At 54.7% G+C, this 18,113-nt stretch overlaps 1 protein-coding gene across 1 annotated transcript; it reads left to right on the top strand.

Annotated features, from left to right (window-relative positions):
• Nucleotides 1–699: 699 nt before the first annotated feature.
• On the top strand, nucleotides 700–17,400 carry Trpm5 (transient receptor potential cation channel subfamily M member 5). Its single transcript, XM_050137618.1, has 24 exons — nucleotides 700–816; nucleotides 1,151–1,331; nucleotides 1,962–2,093; nucleotides 2,710–2,973; nucleotides 4,397–4,461; nucleotides 4,595–4,786; nucleotides 5,065–5,167; nucleotides 5,522–5,640; nucleotides 5,993–6,331; nucleotides 6,397–6,537; nucleotides 6,645–6,768; nucleotides 7,217–7,362; nucleotides 8,012–8,124; nucleotides 8,277–8,369; nucleotides 8,703–8,961; nucleotides 9,551–9,669; nucleotides 9,850–9,982; nucleotides 10,622–10,796; nucleotides 13,491–13,644; nucleotides 14,583–14,764; nucleotides 15,317–15,449; nucleotides 16,139–16,211; nucleotides 16,601–16,667; nucleotides 16,998–17,400. The coding sequence occupies exons 1-24, from the start codon at nucleotides 700–702 to the stop codon at nucleotides 17,084–17,086; spliced, it is 3,513 nt and encodes a 1,170-aa protein (XP_049993575.1). The 3' UTR covers nucleotides 17,087–17,400.
• Nucleotides 17,401–18,113: the final 713 nt, after the last annotated feature.

The following is an 18,113-nucleotide window of genomic DNA, read 5'->3' as shown; positions in this document are numbered from 1 at the left end:
TCTGGTGGGGTCCTGCCTCTGCGACCAGGGAGCCAAGACAAGGCCCCCCTTCCCTCCCCCTCCTTGTTCTTCCCATTGCCCTCTTCACCTGCTACCCGGCTCGGACTTCCCTTCCTGACTTCCCATTCTGCCTTCTGTCCCCGCTTCCCATTTCTAGCCTTCATCTCTGGTTCCCTTCCCTGGCCTCCCCTCCTGGGACTTTCAGGTCCACCTAGGTCCTTCCTTTTCTCCACTCTATCCTCCCAAGCCCTTTGCATCTGAGCTAGGTCCCCTGCCTTCTCATCTACCTACTCAGGGGCAAACACCAGGGTGTCCTCAGACCTTGTCCAGGACAAGCGCAGTCTAGGGTGTGGCTCCTTTGGACTGGGAAACTGAATTCCTTACTTAGTCTTTGGGGGTTTCCAGGACACCCCCTGCAAAGACCTCTGGAGAACTGTGACAGGCGTGTTGGAGTCCAGATGCCCGGAGTTCGGTAAGTGTGGGGAACAGGGACAGGCAGGTGGGTTGCTGAGCCCCTCTCCCCTGTGGGGAATGAGCCTGACTCTAACTACAGCTACTGTGAAGAAAATGGTAGAGGCATGGAAGGGTGGGCCAGCAGGTGGGCAGCTGCCTCATGTCACCTGGGATGGATCTTCCCTGTGAAGAGGGGAAGAGGGTTCCATCTCTGGGTTCCATCATATGTCTCACAGAGAAGCCACCATGCAGACTGCCCAGAGCTCCTGCCCTGGAAGCCCCCCAGATACTGGCGATGGATGGGAGCCAGTGCTATGCCGGGGAGAGATCAACTTCGGAGGGTCCGGGAAGAAGCGAGGCAAGGTAGGGGTGCAGAGACCCCGACCAGATGGGCAAAGGTTGAGAGTTGCTTCCTGCACTTGTGATAATGGGAACCATGAGGTCCGGGACTCCTGCCTTATCCCCCACTCACGAGGGAAAGATATACAGAAACGACCATTATCACACAGGCCTTACCCCAAAAGGGTTCTAGGGCCCACTCATCTGTGCCTTGCCCTTAAGCCCAGCCTCCTCCCCCATGCCCAGAATCCCTCAGGAACTCCCTCCAACCTAACATTTACCATATTCTTAGACTCCTCCAACCCAATGCTGCCTACCTGTGCCCTGACTCTGAACTCATCTGCCCCCTACCCCGCAGTTTGTGAAGGTGCCAAGCAGCGTGGCCCCCTCTATGCTCTTTGAGCTCCTGCTCACCGAGTGGCACCTGCCAGCCCCCAACCTAGTGGTGTCTCTGGTGGGCGAGGAGCGGCCTTTTGCTATGAAGTCCTGGCTTCGGGACATCCTGCGCAAGGGGCTGGTGAAAGCAGCTCAGAGCACAGGTAAGGCTCTCCTTGGACTGGGCCTGCCTGGCCTGCTGCCCTGCTTGTCACTGGGAGGGGGAAGCCAAATCAGCGAGCTCCAGATTCATCAGAGACTATCTTACACAGACGAGATGAATGGCACCTCTGGCCAACACATGTGCCTGTCCCCACATAGGTGTCCTGCACACACAAACGCACACCCAGCAGGAGGGGTGGGGGTTCTGAGTCTCTCGCTGCAGAAGTGATTATAATAAAGGAATGATTCACAGTCAGAAGGAAGTGGGAGCTTTATCATCCTGGTCCCCGCCCAGAACATGTTACCTGAAAGCATCTCTGCCAAATCTTGGAGATTACTATCTGCCACACACATATCCTCCCTGAGCTTTAGTGTCCCCATCAGATTCAGAGTGCTCCCTGCAGCTGGGCATGTTGGTGCATACTGTACTCCTAGCACATGGAACGCCGAGGCAGGGGAATTATTTCAATTTATAGGCTAGACTACACTCTAAAGACCCTTTCTGGGGGAAGGGGAATAAAAGCATTTTCCATCACCTGATCCCTAGATCTCTGACTGTAATATGGCTAGGGGATGAAGCTGGGCCAGCCAGCTATGAGGACTCCAGAACCTTTCTCTCCCAACTCCCACAGGTGCTTGGATCCTGACCAGCGCCCTCCGTGTAGGCCTAGCCCGTCATGTTGGGCAGGCTGTACGTGATCACTCTCTGGCTAGCACATCCACCAAAGTTCGCGTAGTGGCCATCGGAATGGCCTCTCTGGACCGTACCCTTCATAGTCAGCTTCTAGATGGTGTCCAGGTTAGTGACAGGTTCATGGATCCAAGGCTGTAAAGGGCTCAGAAAGCTTGTGTAGGTAGAGGAAGCTATGGACAGACTGGAGGACTATGTTACCCACAGAGACTCCGGGAGTATTGAGAGGTAGGGAACAAGTATGGGCTTCAGTGGGAAGAAAGACATTGGTTGCACGGGGCTCAGCACTCCCCAGCAGGTGGCAGCATCACTCAGGAATAAGGGTGGCAACCTGCTACACTCCTCTAGGGAGCCAGACGGATAGCACTCAGGGCCCAGCCTAGCTGGACTGCTGTCCTATCGTGCCGGAAAACCCTGGCCAGGTGGCTTCTGCTCTCTGGTATTCATTCACATCCCCCACTCTGTGGACTGTGTAAGGCATAGCCAATGAGAAGCCCAGGAGGCCCCACTGAGGTGAAGTCTGGACCCCAGCCCAGAAGAGTCTAGAAGGTGGAGCTTTCACAGCCCTGGCCCCAGCTGTTTCCATGGTTCACTCATTCCAGGGAGGCCCCCGGCCCAGCAGTCCAGCCTCCCTCTGCCTGAGGGGTGGGGACTCTGAGGCCTTGCGGAAGCCTTGCCCAGGGCCCCAGCATGGCGTGCACAGCAAGGCCCAGCCAAAGCTGCTCCTAAGGTCTCCACCTCTCCATGTCTTCCCAAACGCTTGGCACAGGAAGATACTCCCATCCACTACCCTGAAGATGAGGGCAGCATCCAGGGACCTCTCTGCCCCCTGGACAGCAATCTCTCCCACTTCATCCTGGTGGAGCCTGGTGGCCTCGGGAGTGGGAACGGACTGGCAGAGCTACGGCTGAGCCTGGAGAAGCACATCTCTCAGCAGAGGACAGGTTATGGGGGTAAGGCTCACTCCAGATGCACAGGCAGCATCTTGGGGATGCAGACATGGAGATATGATACACACTTCATAGAGAATGAGTGGGAAAAGGCCTTCCAGGAAGCATCCCCACCCCACCCCATCCCCACCCCCGCCGCATGCCTGAGCATAAAGACCTGGGAAGAAAAGCTGTTGGGGTGGGATGGGAGAGTGGCACAGCTGGGTAGGATGGCCCTGGCTAGGCAGCCACCTCTTGGCCAGATAGCAGGACAGCTGCCACTGTTTTAATTGGCACTGTTCTGGCTGCAGACTCTGCTAGCCCATTAAGGCTTCTAAGAGGTGCATTCCCCGCCACTGCCACCAGGGGGCAGAAATGCCTGGAGGAACGGGTACAACTGTGGCTAGTGGAGGGTGTGAAAAAGAGATGGAATGGGTAAATCATAGCAGACGAATGATATGTATAAATGACTATACCATTGCTTAGCATGTGTGTGAATAGTATATTAACAAGCAACCATGTAATTCTTTGGTGAAGCCAATGGAAACAGGTCTGTATCTGACACCACAAAGGCCTCCACAGGACCCCAGGCAGTTTGGGGTTGCTCCCACCTGCTTCTATCACTTTGTTGGCCCAGTGTGTCTCTTGAGATGTGGAGCGACTCTCTCCTAGGCTGGTAGAGTGGCTACCTAGCCATAGGGCTACCCTTGGATGTGGTCGGTGCCACAAGGCCTCACATCTCACAGGTTACTTTGCTTACCTGCCAGCCCCAAAGAGTACAGACAGACAGCTGAAGTCTTGGCCCACGGTCAGGGATTTGACACACTATCTTGGTTGAAAGTGAGAGGGGGAAAGCCACCGTGGGCTGGAGATGTCGCTCGGTTAGTAGAGTGCTCGCCCGTGGCACACAATGCTCTGGGTTCAGTCTGCAGCGTGGAAGGAACCGGGGGCGGTGGCACGTGCTGTAGTCCCAGCACTCTGGAGATGGAAACAGGGACATCATCCTAAACTACACTTCAAATCCAAGACCAGACTGGGCTACATCAGACCCTGGTTTTGGTTTTGGTTTTTTTTTTTTTTTTTTTTTTTTTTAAGGAAGCAGGTGGTGGCACATGCCTTTAATCCCAGCACTTGGGAGTCAGAGGCAGGTGGATTTCTATGAGTTCAAGGTCAGCCTTGTCTACAAAGTGATTTCCAGGACAACCAGGACTGTTACATAGAGAAACCCTGTCTCAAAAAGCAGAGAGAAAGAGAGAGAGAGAGAGAGAGAGAGAGAGAGAGAGAGAGAGAGAGAGAGAGAGAGAGAGAAGCTTTTTGGCAGGGTGTGCCTGAAACATGGTAGCTGGAGGGGGGTTCCTGAGATGGGGGGGTTGTTCTACTTAATGAGGAGGACCTGAGTTTCTCCCTTTCTGAGCATCAAGTGGCCTCATGGCTGCTATACCCACAGGCACCAGCAGCATCCAGATACCTGTCCTTTGCCTACTGGTCAACGGTGACCCCAGAACCCTGGAGGTAAGGACAGGGGAGAGGAAGGGTCTGACTGGAGTCAGGGAGGATGTGGTGGTTTCCCATGGTACCCCGGGGTAGTGTGGAGGGCTGAGGCACCTCCTAAATGTGCGCCTGGATGTCACCTCTGCCTCCCCAGAGGATTTCCAGGGCAGTGGAGCAGGCTGCCCCGTGGCTGATCCTGGCGGGTTCTGGGGGCATCGCTGATGTACTTGCCGCTCTGGTGAGCCAGCCTCATCTCCTGGTGCCTCAGGTCACTGAAAAGCAGTTCAGAGAGAAATTCCCCGGCGAGTGTTTCTCTTGGGAAGCCATTGTGCACTGGACGGAGCTGGTGCGTGCTGCTGGGGGTCGCTGTGGCCATGTGCTGCGTCTCTCCTCCCAGCAACCCCTGGGGTGGGGATGTCCTTCCTAAAAGTCCTGCAGGCCTTGCCTGTGCCCTCTCTCCCATCCCATCTTGGAATCAAGTGGGTCCTTGTGTAGCAGTGAGAGCAGCCAGCCAGCCTGTCAGGCTGAGCTGCTGAGCTAGGCCTGTGGGTCCGCGGGGCAGAGTGGTTTGTCTGAAGACCCTTCCAGGCTCCATTCAGACCTCAAGCCTCTTCCTGGCCCTAGCTACAGAACATCGCTGCACACCCCCACCTTCTCACTGTGTATGACTTCGAGCAGGAGGGTTCTGAGGACCTGGACACTGTCATCCTCAAGGCACTTGTGAAAGGTGAGCCGCCTAAACCTGCCCTCAGAGGCAGCAGGACTCAGCAGTGTCCGCAGCGGATGACTTGTCTGGTGACGCAGATTTGCAAAGCCTTTCTGAGAAATGTGTCTGCATGGGAATGTATGGCTCTGCCCTGTTAGTGGGCAAGAATATGTTGGCCAAGATGTGCATTTCTGAAAACAGGACTGTGCCTCCTGTGCAGACTAAGTCCAGGAGGTTCCGGGATGTTGTCCCTGAGTGTTTAGTTTAGTCCTGTGCCTCTTGCTGCTGTTCAAAGGCAGCTGCCAACCCCCATCAAGTCCGTAGAGAGTTCCAGTTCTTCCCCTCCATCTCTGTGGGACTCACTCCCACCCACAGCCTGCAAGAGCCACAGCCAGGAGGCCCAAGACTACCTAGACGAGCTCAAGTTGGCTGTGGCCTGGGACCGCGTGGACATTGCCAAGAGCGAGATCTTCAATGGCGACGTGGAATGGAAGGTGCCCCCCTACCCAGACTTGATTCGGGAACACTGGTCAGGGAATGCACTGAGGCCTGAGAAAATAGGGTCTCAGGGGTGTCATCTGGGCCCACTCTGTTCCAGCTGTTGTCCTGGAGGGGGTCAGAATGACATTAGGGAACCCCCAAAGTCCAAGCTGGGGTGTTGGAGTCCTGACACTCTTATTGTCAACTCAGCAGCCCTTTCCTATCTCTGGCCCCTGAGGCCTGTATGCTCGCTGACCCATGCCTGCTCCAGTCTTGGGGTACAGGTTGGGGTGCCCAGGAGAGGATGTCCAGCCCCTCTTTCTCCCTCTTACTGTCCCAATCTCCTCCTCTACTGGGTGAATCCAGTCCTGCGACCTGGAAGAGGTGATGACGGATGCCCTAGTGAGCAACAAGCCTGACTTCGTGCGCCTCTTTGTGGACAGCGGTGCTGACATGGCCGAGTTCTTAACCTATGGGCGGCTGCAGCAACTTTACCACTCGGTATCCCCCAAGAGCCTCCTCTTTGAACTGCTACAGCGTAAGCATGAGGAGGGCCGACTGACGCTGGCTGGCTTGGGTGCTCAGCAGGCCCGGGAGCTGCCCATTGGACTACCTGCTTTCTCACTCCACGAGGTCTCCCGTGTACTCAAGGATTTCCTGCACGATGCCTGCCGTGGTTTCTACCAAGACGGGCGCAGGGCGGAGGTGAGTAGAACCAGGTTGGGCCAAGGTGTGCTGAGCGGGTTGAATGTTGATGCCCTGTTCTGTAGGAGAGAGGGCCGCCCAAGCGACCGACAGGCCAGAAGTGGCTGCCAGACCTCAATCGGAAGAGTGAGGACCCTTGGAGGGACCTGTTCCTCTGGGCTGTGCTGCAGAACCGTTATGAGATGGCCACATACTTCTGGGCCATGGTGAGCAGTCACCCCAGTCCATGGCTCCCTTGGCATCCTGAGAAACAGACTGGAGAATGGTGGGGCAGTTGAGCCACCTTCTAAGATCCTGTCTTTCCATCTTCCAGGGCCAGGAGGGTGTGGCTGCTGCTCTGGCTGCCTGCAAGATCATAAAGGAAATGTCCCACCTGGAGAAGGAAGCAGAGGTGGCCCGCACCATGCGTGAGGCCAAGTATGAGCAGCTGGCCCTGGGTGAGTGACAGGCAGAAGGCCTCTGCTTCTCTTCCCCTGAAGACAGGGAAGTGGCTGTCTACAGAAAGTAGTTCAGAGTAACCCTCATGGCCTCCTATGTAGAGCACAGAACTCAGGGCAGTTACTCCTGGGAGTGGAGGTTGGTCAAAAAGTCCCGACAGGGAGGTGGAGAGGTGACAGGCCCCAGTACATGATAGCTACATAGTAGGCCCTACCACAGAGTGAATGGTGTTTGGCAATTAAGGCCCTCACAGTACTAAGAGAAGGGCAAGAGAAGGTCAGAGATTGAGAAGGACCCTGGGACCAAGCAGGGACTCTCAGTGGCCCTGTAGCATGGGAGGCCTGGTTGGAGCGTAGAAAATAGATGCAGAATATATGTATGCTGCAGAAAACGGGTATCCAGGGGCCAGGCATCAGCACCCCATCCCAGCAGTTGGCTTTTGTGCAGATCTTTTCTCAGAGTGCTACAGCAACAGCGAGGACCGCGCCTTCGCCCTGCTGGTACGCAGGAACCACAGCTGGAGCCGGACCACTTGCTTGCACCTGGCCACTGAAGCCGATGCCAAGGCCTTCTTTGCCCATGATGGTGTGCAAGTGAGTAGCTAATCCGCCTAAGGATGCCCTGGGGTGAAGGAGCATTGGCAGGGCCCAGGCTACCCACCCAGAACACTGAGGTACCTCAGCTAATGTCCCAGCCTACAGCTTCCAGCCCATGCCCAAGCAACATATGGAAGGGACCAGGAAGGGTAGCTGGTCCTTCATCAGGGATGCTTTTCTAGCTTGGTTCTTGGACCCAGTAACACCTGTTCTCAGTTTGGTTGTCCTTAACCCCAATTCACAATTCTGTTATTGAAAGGTTACAACAGGGCTGGGGGTGTAAATAGAGTATACAGCATGCATGAAGCCCTGGGTTCAATCCCTAGAACTGAATAAATCAGGTGTGGTGACTCGTGACAGCAATCCCATCATTAGGGAGGTGGAGACAAGAGGACCAGGAGTTCAAGGCCATCCTCAGCTGGGTAGTTCACAGTTTTTCCGAGTTATAGGAGAGTGCTGCAAAGACAAAAGAAGGGAAGGAGGGGCAGGTTGTGAACAGTCAAACATGTGCTCCCAGAAAGAGTCTGACCTTCTGCCAAGCAGGTGCACAGGTGGGGGCTTGAGAGGGTCTGTGCACCTCAGGCACAGGGCCCTGGGTAAGTGACAATGTGGCGGTAGGCAGCCAGAACATGGGACTTTATTCTAGGCATTCCTGACCAAGATCTGGTGGGGAGACATGGCCACAGGCACGCCCATCCTACGGCTGCTGGGTGCCTTCACCTGCCCAGCCCTCATCTATACCAACCTCATCACCTTCAGGTAGGTTTATGTAGGCAGCAGCAGGCGCCAGAGTCTCTCACTGTTCCTACTTCTCATAGCCCAATGCCCAATTGGCTATGTGAGCCCTCCTTCTCAGTGGGCCTAGTACTTCCTTCTTCTGTGTGCTTGGGATAGCCTTCCCTGTGTTGCAGTGAGGATGTACCACAGAGGATAGGCCCGGAAGAGCTGCAGGAGCCAGACAGCTTGGATATGGAAAAGAGCTTCCTGTGCAGCCAGGGTGGCCAGTAAGGAGTGGCGGGGGGGGGGTGTGTGAAATGGATAGAGGGGGGCAGGAAGGATGAAGCGAGGAAAGATGGAAGGAGCTAGGAAAGTGGGAAAGGTAGACTGGGCCCAGAAAGACAGAGGGCAAGGAAAATGGGGGAGACTATAGAAGGGATAGAGGGGGCTGAGAAGGATAGAGAAGGCTGGGGATCATGGGAGTTAAGGATGGAGAGAGAGGAAGGACTACCACTCAGCAGTGGCCAGTGGTTAGACACAGGTAGACAGAGGTGAACTCCCATGGGGGTAGGGTGGTTAGGTGCCTCCTCACCATGGTGACCTCCTTTGCACCCACACAGATTGGAGAAGCTGACAGAGACACCAAGGGCTCCAGGTGAACTGGGCCCACAAGCTGCCTTCCTGCTCACACGGTGGCGGAAGTTCTGGGGAGCACCTGTGACTGTGTTCCTGGGGAACGTGGTCATGTACTTTGCATTCCTCTTCCTCTTCACCTATGTCCTGCTGGTGGACTTTCGGCCACCTCCCCAGGGGCCATCTGGGTCTGAGGTCACCCTCTATTTCTGGGTGTTCACACTGGTGCTGGAGGAAATCCGACAGGTCAGTGGGGAGCCTGGCCCTCTCCTGGGCTCTGCAACTCAGGCTGTGTTATGTGTAGCTCCAGGCGGGGCCTGCTCTGAGGGCTAGGACTGTCTATCTATAGAACAAGACCACAGTGTGACCTACTGTGCCATGGTCCTGGTCAGGCTGAGCCCCAATCCCAGCTCCAGACCCAGCCCTTATTTTGATCAGAATAAGCCTGATCTTCATCACAGTCTTGATGTCCATCACGGTCAGAGCCCTGAACATGACTTCAGCTCCATTCTGAGCCCTGAGCCCTGCTCCAGATTGATCATGATTCCCTGGCCTGAGTCACTGGCTAAGTCCAGACAGACACTCAATGTAAACTGACCCCGAGTTCAGTCACAGACAGTTCTGACTCAAGTTCAGCTGGACCTCATTTTTTTGTTCCCAGACTCAGCCCTGAAATATCTTCAGCTGATACCCCCAGCCCCAACCATACACTGGCTCCTAGTCACCAGCTGATTCTGATCAGCTTGGCAAACTGAGCCCTGATCCATGCAGATTCTACTCTGGTCTCAGGGAGGTGGAACCTGGCTGCTGTAACCAGACTTCCTCCCTCCGCTAGGGCTTCTTTACAGACGAGGACACACGCCTGGTGAAGAAGTTTACTCTGTATGTGGAGGACAACTGGAACAAGTGTGATATGGTGGCCATCTTCCTGTTCATTGTCGGTGTCACCTGTAGGTCTGTAGCCTCCGCTGGGCTGGGTGGGCAGGTCTAGGAGGCCCACTCAGTCCTCTGGAATCCTGGGGTGGTCCTGGAAACGACCCTTTGGCCATTTGGCAAGCCTACATTGTATCTTGGGGGAAACCTCTTGATGTCCACGGGCACCTGCGGCTCTACCCAGCCATCGTCTCTCTCCAGGATGCTGCCCTCGGTGTTCGAGGCTGGCCGCACTGTTCTGGCCATCGACTTCATGGTGTTCACACTTCGGCTCATCCACATCTTTGCCATTCACAAGCAGCTGGGTCCCAAGATCATCATTGTAGAGCGGATGGTGGGTCCTGGGGACCCTGGTCCTTGAGGGGGATGAGGCACTGGGTCCCCAGCCTTGGATAGATGGGGCACCTAACCCAGAGGATAGTGAGTCCTCAGGACCCTAAACCCATTGAGGGTGAGTCCCCTGGAGCCCCAGCCCTGGATAGTTGAGGAGCCCAAAGGAACACTGACTCAGATGGTAAGGGCCCTGGGCTTTAACTCTAGATGAGAGTAAGCCACTACTGTGTCCACCTAAAGGGGTGATTCCTGTAGTCCTAGCCTTGGGTAGATGGGATCCTAGCCCTGGGTGGAGGTGAGCACCCTGGAACCCTAACTTGGGTGAGGGGTAAGCCCCCTCGGACCTTGACCTTGGGTGGTGATGAGCCCCCACCCTGGCTGGCAGTGGGAATCCTGGAATCTTCAACCCTGAATGGGGGTAAGTTCTGAAACCCCAGCCAAGGTGGTGGTGAGAACCCTGGCACCATAGGGACACCATAGGCCCGAGAGGGGATGATCCACCTGGAACTCTAACCCTTGGTTGACAAGGTAAGAACCTAGAAACGCCAGCCCTAGGTGAGAGTAATCTCTCTGGACTCCCACATGGAGGAAAGTGAGTTCCCATTCAGCCCATCTATGACTGTGACCCTCCCCCTTGCAGATGAAGGATGTCTTCTTCTTCCTCTTTTTCCTGAGCGTGTGGCTTGTGGCCTATGGTGTGACCACTCAGGCCCTACTGCACCCCCACGACAGCCGTCTGGAGTGGATTTTCCGCCGAGTGCTCTACCGGCCTTATCTGCAGATCTTTGGGCAAATCCCTCTGGACGAGATTGATGGTTTGTGCTGAGCCAGGAAGGTGGGCTGGTGGGCTTCAGGATATGTGGTCCTCTGCTGGGACTTCTGTGTCACCAAGGCCCTGGCTGGAAATGCCTGAGACAATCCTAATTTTAGGACACAGGCCTTGCGTACCTTCCAGGCTGGGATGCAGAGGCAGGGCAAGACACAGCCAGTCATAGAACCCCTACCTTTTCCCTGACTGGGAAGCCGGCCATGGAGATCCCAAATAGCCAGAGCTGGCTTTCTGTCTGAGGAGGCCGAGGGCTGGGTTGGCTCTTGGAGACAGAGGTCTTGTGAGGGGCAGAAAAAGGACAGCCACTATGAGCACAGCATGAAGAACCCGGGCCACCCTGGCCATTCCACGCTGCTTTGCCTGGCTGAAGTCTCCATGTGATCCATCTGCTCACCACTTCCAACTGAACTCACTTTCATTAGGAATCCATCCAGCTGGTGTGTGCTGCCTGTTGGGATGTGGCTTGTTTGTAATCATGGGTGTCCCTTCAAGGTAGGCCCTGCCCCTAGCTAGGGCTGATGGAGATCCTAGGAACTTCATGACAAGTGGGTGCAGTTGGGTACTTATAGCAGGGGTCTTGTGGGTGGTGGAGGAAGGAAAACACTGGAGCCAGAACGGGGACCTGTGCGGACCTAGGGGGCTAAGATTGGGCAGAGGGATCTGGTTCATTAGACAGGAAAAGGGCTTAGAGAGGTGGAGGCTTAGGACAACAGCTCCACTGAGCATGCGCAGGCTTAGAGATGGGGTGCAGATGGAGGCATAAGGGTGAGTGTTCACGCTAGTGTCAAGGGACTTAGGGTTAGTCAACCATGGAGCTATGCAATTTGAATAGTCAGCAAAGACCTGACCCCGGCCATCCTGGGGGAGGCCAGGTCAGCAATCACAACACTTGATGAATATTTGTCAATAGAGGACAGTGAGATTGGAGCAAGCCCAGGCCTCTGACGACAGAAGGGCTGGGAATTAACTTCGAATTGGAGTGTTCCCAAGCCATACCCTGGGCTGTTTTCTTCTCCCCGCCCCAGCGCCTTGGGTGTTTGCTCAACCTGAGCCATCGCTTTCCTAGCCATTAGCTTAAGCAGGTATTGCCTGCCTCTCCCCTCCCCCTCACCGTATGGCCTCATGACCCCAGTCCCTGGGGGCAGAAAGAGGAAGTTGAGTGCCCTGGGCAGAGCAGCTCTGGGGTCTCAGTTCTCTAGTAACTACAATTCTGGTCTCTCTTGCACAGGCATTGGGAAACAGGCTCAGGCCAACTGGCAGCCTAGAAGGGCAGCGGGTTGGAAGGGCCTTAGTCTAGACATGGAGGCCACCGCAGGGTCAGCAGAACCACTATGGATGTGACGGGCATAGCAAGTCATGAAGCAGTTTTGCCAGTCCCCTTGTTAGTTCCCCAAACAGAATCTACTAGGCTGAAAATGGACCGGTATTCTCTAACATGTCTGTGCTCAGAGAGAAACTACGGTCTGGGTAATTCTGGCCCACTTTGTGAGGTATAGAGACGGGGGAAGCCCTTCCCTTCCCTTCCACCCCTCCACTCCCCTTCACACCGCACTTTCTCCTCTTACACCAAACTCTGGACGCCAGGGTCACATTGTGTTCAACCAGGCCATGTGGGCCTTCTGAGACCTCAGGCAGATGCAGACTTATGGCTTCACAAGGTGGGGCTTGGCCACTCCTCCGGGGACCTTGGGAGGGAAGAGAGTGGGAGAACAGCATCATTCATAGGCTTGGGGGCTGCTAAGGTGAAGAGATGAGATCCGGCTTTCTCAGAAGGCTGCATACACCCCTCCATAGAACACTCATTCACTGTCCCATGGGTTGACCGCTCATCCTAACTCACTGGGGCCACAAGGCAGGAATTTGTCCTAGAGAGGGAGACAGGGTCAGAGAAACGCTAGATGTACCGGTATGTACCGGTAGACCTTGAAAGTCCAACATAGCAGAATTGCACCCCACACAGCCTCCCTGGAGTGTCACTTGTAACACAGAGCTCCGGAAGAACAGGAATAGAACCTGCACGCAGGCACATAAGTCCACACCTACTTACACGGCAGTCATCCACCAGCACACAACCTGGAGAAGATGGAATGGAACCAGGGGCAGGGATGGCAACCTCAGCCTGTGCTGCCCTGCAAGCTTGGCCAGGTGTAGCCAAGGTGGGGACCTGGAGGAGAAACACATAAATAAAGGGGCTGACAGCTCAAAGGGGCTAATGTTGTGGCCCAGAACCCTAGAGGGGATGCCCAGGAAAGTGGAAACTCCCAGAGTGGGCAGAGATGCATAGAAGGTGGCAGATGCACTCCCAGCTAGGAGCCCTGGGTGGGAAAGGCACAGATAGTCAGCTCTTCTGGGGTAGGTGGAGGAATTGTTTCATGCAATGACAGACAGAAACGGGTTCCATGACTCTTGTATCCTCACTTCCGTTCCTCACATGGACTTGGCTTGCCTCCGTGCCCTGTGACCTTTCCTGGAATCCCAGCAGAGGATGCAGATGATACGCAGTCCACCTGTTAGTTTGGTGCAACTAGGGCTGGCTTCCACAGTGGCACTTTTGGTGCTTTGTGGTTCACATAGCCAGCCCTTTGTGAACCAGGCCCCCGGCTGCCTAGCCAGACTTGCACCCTGGTGGCCTCAGCTTGGAACCACATTCCCAGTCTGAAGATGTCTGTTTGTCTTGCAGAGGCCCGTGTGAACTGTTCGCTTCATCCTCTACTGCTGGAAAGCTCGGCTTCCTGCCCCAATCTCTATGCCAACTGGGTGGTCATTCTCCTTCTGGTCACCTTCCTGCTGGTCACTAATGTGCTACTTATGAACCTGCTGATCGCCATGTTCAGGTACCCCCTCTTCTCCTGGACACCTGCCCTCACTATATCCCTGCTCGAGCTTCTCAGTGGAGCTGGTTTCAGGGTGCCGGCAGAGATAGGACCTGTGTCTCTAGTAGAAAGGACCTAGTCCCTTTCACTGTTGTGTCCACTGGGCTGGCCCTGCAGTAGAGAGCCAATGCCTCAGCTCTGGGCATACTGTGAACCCACCCCAGCTCAATGCTGGATGTCTATCCTGCTAAGAAGGAGAGTGAGTCTACAGGCATGGGGACTCAGGCCTGTGAGTATGTCCCATGGCAGTACACTTGAGTCTGTGACTGAGGGGTGCTGGCCCCTGTCTTAGTCTTCTTTCCATTGCTGGGATAAAACTGCTTGAAGTTTTAGGAAGAGCAACTTAGGAGGAGGCATGGTTTACTTCATCTTACATGCCCAGATCACAATCCATCACTGAGGGAAGTCGGGGCAGGAGCTCAAAGCAGGAACCACACAGGAATGCTGTTTGCTAGCTAACTCAGGTTCATGTTTAGCTGGACTTCTTACACAGCCCAAGACCTCTCACACTGGGAATGGTGCGGCCCACAATGGCTTGTGCCCTCCTACATTAAATAACAGTCAATATAACCCACCACAGATATATGCACAGGGCAATGGGATCTTGGCAGTCCCTCAATTGTGGTTGTCTTCTCAGGTGACTCTAGATGGTCAAGTTGACAGTTAAACCTATGTTAGCCTCCATCTCTGAAAGGGCTCCCAGTACAGGCCAGTTGCCCCCTGAATGCAATTAAGATGACGTATAGGGAGTGGAGGGTAAATGGGGTGGGATGAAAGGTGGGAAGTGGGATCCAGGAGGGGTGGCATATAGGGTGGGAAGTGGTGCCGGGTTGAGGAAGGATGTTTCTATGGGTGGGAGAGCAGCTTATAAGGCAAGGGCTTGGCCATGTGTCCTGTAGCTACACATTCCAAGTGGTCCAGGGCAATGCCGACATGTTCTGGAAGTTTCAACGCTATCACCTCATTGTTGAATACCACGGGCGACCAGCTCTGGCCCCGCCCTTCATCCTGCTCAGCCACCTGAGTCTGGTGCTCAAGAGGGTCTTCAGGAAAGAAGCCCAGCACAAGCGTCAACATCTAGGTGAGGCCACAGGCTGGATGCCACTGTTCCTAAGGGTCCTAGCTGCCAGAGAAGACTGCCAGAGAAGACTCACAGAAGGGACTGGGGTTTCTTCTTTTTTTTTTTTTTTTTTTTTTTTTTTTTTTTTTTTTTTTTTTTTTTTTTTTTTTTTTTTTTTTTTGATTTTCGAGACAGGGTTTCTCCGTAGCTTTTGGTTCCTGTCCTGGAACTAGCTTTTCTAGACCAGGCTGGCCTTGAACTCACAGAGATCCTCCTGCCTCTGCCTTCCGAGTGATGGGATTAAAGGCATGCGCCACCACCGCCCGGCTGGGACTGGGGTTGCTCGTCTAGGCCCTGAAAGGCTAACCAAAGCCCCAGGCCCATACTAGACAGCCATAGGGCCATCCTGTCTCCTTGCAGCCCAAAATTCCTCCATGGGGCCTATTTCTGCCATCTGCCTTGTGCCCCATCTGGTGGCATCTGCACTAGTCCCGTGCCACAGCCTGGGCTTGGGCTCTGCCCTACGGGCCCACACAGCTCTCCAAGGCTTGCTGCTGTCTCCCACCTTGCCAGAGAGAGATTTGCCTGCCCCCTTGGACCAGAAGATCATTACCTGGGAAACAGTTCAGAAGGAGAACTTCCTGAGCACCATGGAGAAACGGAGGAGGGACAGCGAGGGAGAGGTGCTGAGGAAAACGGCACACAGGTGGGGCGGCCTATGGGACTCCAGACAGCAGGCATGTGAGGCTCAGGCTGGCAGGTGTCACCATGCCTGTTCATGAGCTGTCCAGAGATGTAGAGAGGGCCCTACCTGGAGGCAGGTGGACTCAGATGCAGTGGGGCTGGGTTGACCTTGGTCAACCGGGTGTTATGAGGGGCAATAAGTCTGGGAGGGGCCCCCTAGTGCAAGCATACAGAGGCAGACAAGTATCTAGTCTTCAGTAATGGTGGGATTTTCGGAACTGTCTTAAGGCTGATGAGACTCTTTAGTGCCAGTAATAGGACCTCTGAGCTGGGGAAACATGGCTGTGTCACAGGACCCAGCACTCTAGCCTCTTGCTCTAGGGGGAGGGACGGGACATAAACCCCGTAATTAGGTATCTTTATGAATGGGACTCTGTCTTCATCCTCTCTCAAGTCTGAAGAGCCATCCCCAGACGATGCTGGGTGGTAGGGCTGTTCCTGAACGCTTCCAAGCAGGGGCAGGACCTCAGTCTCTGGGAGGACACAGAAGTGTTCCGTATCTATAGACAGCACCCAGATCCAGATTAAAATGAGAGTAGCGCAGCAGAGGCAACAGCAGACGGAGGCCCTGAGAAGGCAGTTAGGGCAGGCAGGCTCCCCCTTGTGGCGTGCCATGGAAGTGTCACATCTGTGGCGGGCTCTGCTTTCCAGAGTGGACTTGATTGCCAAATACGTCGGGGGGCTGAGAGAGCAAGAAAAGAGGATCAAGTGTCTGGAATCACAGGCAAGCCAGCAACCCATTGTCCATTCTTCTTGAGGTGGGGCCATCCTTCTGCTTCTATGGGAACTACCATAGCCCTGTACTAGCATTCTGATGGGCAGCATTAGGGCTGGGAAAGAGCGGAGGGATTATGGACAGAGTAGATGTCAGGGCAGAAGCATATGTTGGCTTATGCCTGTCCTTGCCCCAAAGTCACTTTAGAGACCCACCTTTCTTCTAGAGCTGTTCCAACAAAACCTAGAATCTCCACCACATCCTGTCACCATCCCTTATGCGACATGGGGGAGCCTGGTCCAGAGTGAGGAGTCTTGGGGCCGCAGTTGCCCTGGCAGGAAGGGAGTCATGGGAGGGACCCCGTGCCAAAGTCCAGCACCTCCCTTGGCTTCTTCCAGGCCAACTACTGTACGCTTCTCCTGTCCTCCATGGCTGACACAGTGGCTCCAGGCAGCACCTACTTAAGTAAGTGTTGTTTAGGCCATGGGAATGAGGTGGGCATGGGCTTTTCCCTTTGGCCACTGATTGGGGCGAGAGCAAAGCTGTAGGCGGAGCATCTGGCCCTGCCTTCCCCACCTGTGCTGGAGGTGCCTACCCCCCTGGCAGGCCGATGTTTCCAAGGCATACAGGTGCCTGAGGCAGAGCCTTAGAGTGCCAAGGATCCGTCTGGTATGAAACCTGCTGGACAAACGGCCTTATCACACTCCGTATCCTGGACCTTGCCTCTTTCCTGCCTTGTCCTGCCCCAGCTGGGGCTCCACAGCTGAAGGTCCTCTCTCCCTTCCTTACTCCCAGGCTCTCAGAACTGTGGTCGCAGGAGTCAGCCAGTCTCTGCCAGAGACAGGGAGTACCCAGAGGCTGGCTTGCCACCCTCAGACACCTGACATGGAGGGACCACCTGTCCTAGAGCCCCAGACCTTGCCATCTTGGGGTCTACCAACCTTCCCCTACTCTCAGCAACTCCCAGAAATGGTCTTCTAGGCCTTGTCACACACCACTTCTTGGACATTCCTTCCTATGAAAATGAAATTGATGTCTCTTGGCACCTATCTGGGAGCCCCAGCAGGAGGAAGTTCTTTCAGTCCTACCTAGAGCACTCACTGGCTTGAACTGGACATCAGGAACCAAGTCCCACACAGGACACCATCTGCCTAGGCTGAACTAAAGTGGGTCTAGGTCCCCATCTTTACCCTGAGTTCCTAAGAAAACCACCTTTTAAACATCAGCAGTTTCTTTCTGCTCTCAAAGACCGGTACTTCATCAGCTGACCAGCTTGTAGAGCGCTGGTAATCACCAGCCTTGACCCTTCTGCCCCCACAGCATTATCTGCGAAACCGTTGTGGCAGTAACCCCAAGATACTGTCCAAGGGTACCCAATGAAGCTATAAAGCCTGCAGACCACCTCAACCCAGTTACACTGGAAAGCAGGGATGGCTGAACATGCATTTCAAACACCTGGGGAGCATGGGGAGTTACCTAACCTATTGAACGGTATCTCGGTTGCTTCCATTGCTCCTCAAATTGTATGACCATCCAGGCTGATCCCTTGTTTTTGGGAACACTCATGTCCTGGAATAGGGACTAGAGACACTAGGGCAGACTTGGTATTTAGCAGGACAGGTTAGCTAGCTTGGTCCAAGACCCTGGCCTCCACATCAGGTATGCAGTATCTTTTCCGCACATCATTCTTTTCTTCCCAGGCTAAGCACCAGCTAAATGACCTAGCATCAGGAATGTCCTACACAGAGATCACAAGTCCTGGAGTCATACAGGGCACCAGCTCTTTGGGTGGATACCTGCCCAACCTCCCTTGCTGACTCAGTCTACCCTCTTCCTAAAACTGATCTGCACAGGCCTGGTGCTGAGGCTGTGCTGGTTTCAGGGAGCAGATTATGTTCATCCATTACCATC

The sequence above is a fragment of the Alexandromys fortis genome, unplaced genomic scaffold, assembly GCF_014885135.2.
Source record: "Alexandromys fortis isolate MF-2015 unplaced genomic scaffold, M_Fortis_MF-2015_v1.1 scaffold_3, whole genome shotgun sequence".
Classification (NCBI taxonomy): Eukaryota; Metazoa; Chordata; class Mammalia; order Rodentia; family Cricetidae; genus Alexandromys; species Alexandromys fortis.
The sequence above is the reverse complement of the archived record's forward strand: the minus strand, read 5'-3'. Positions and strand labels throughout refer to the sequence as shown.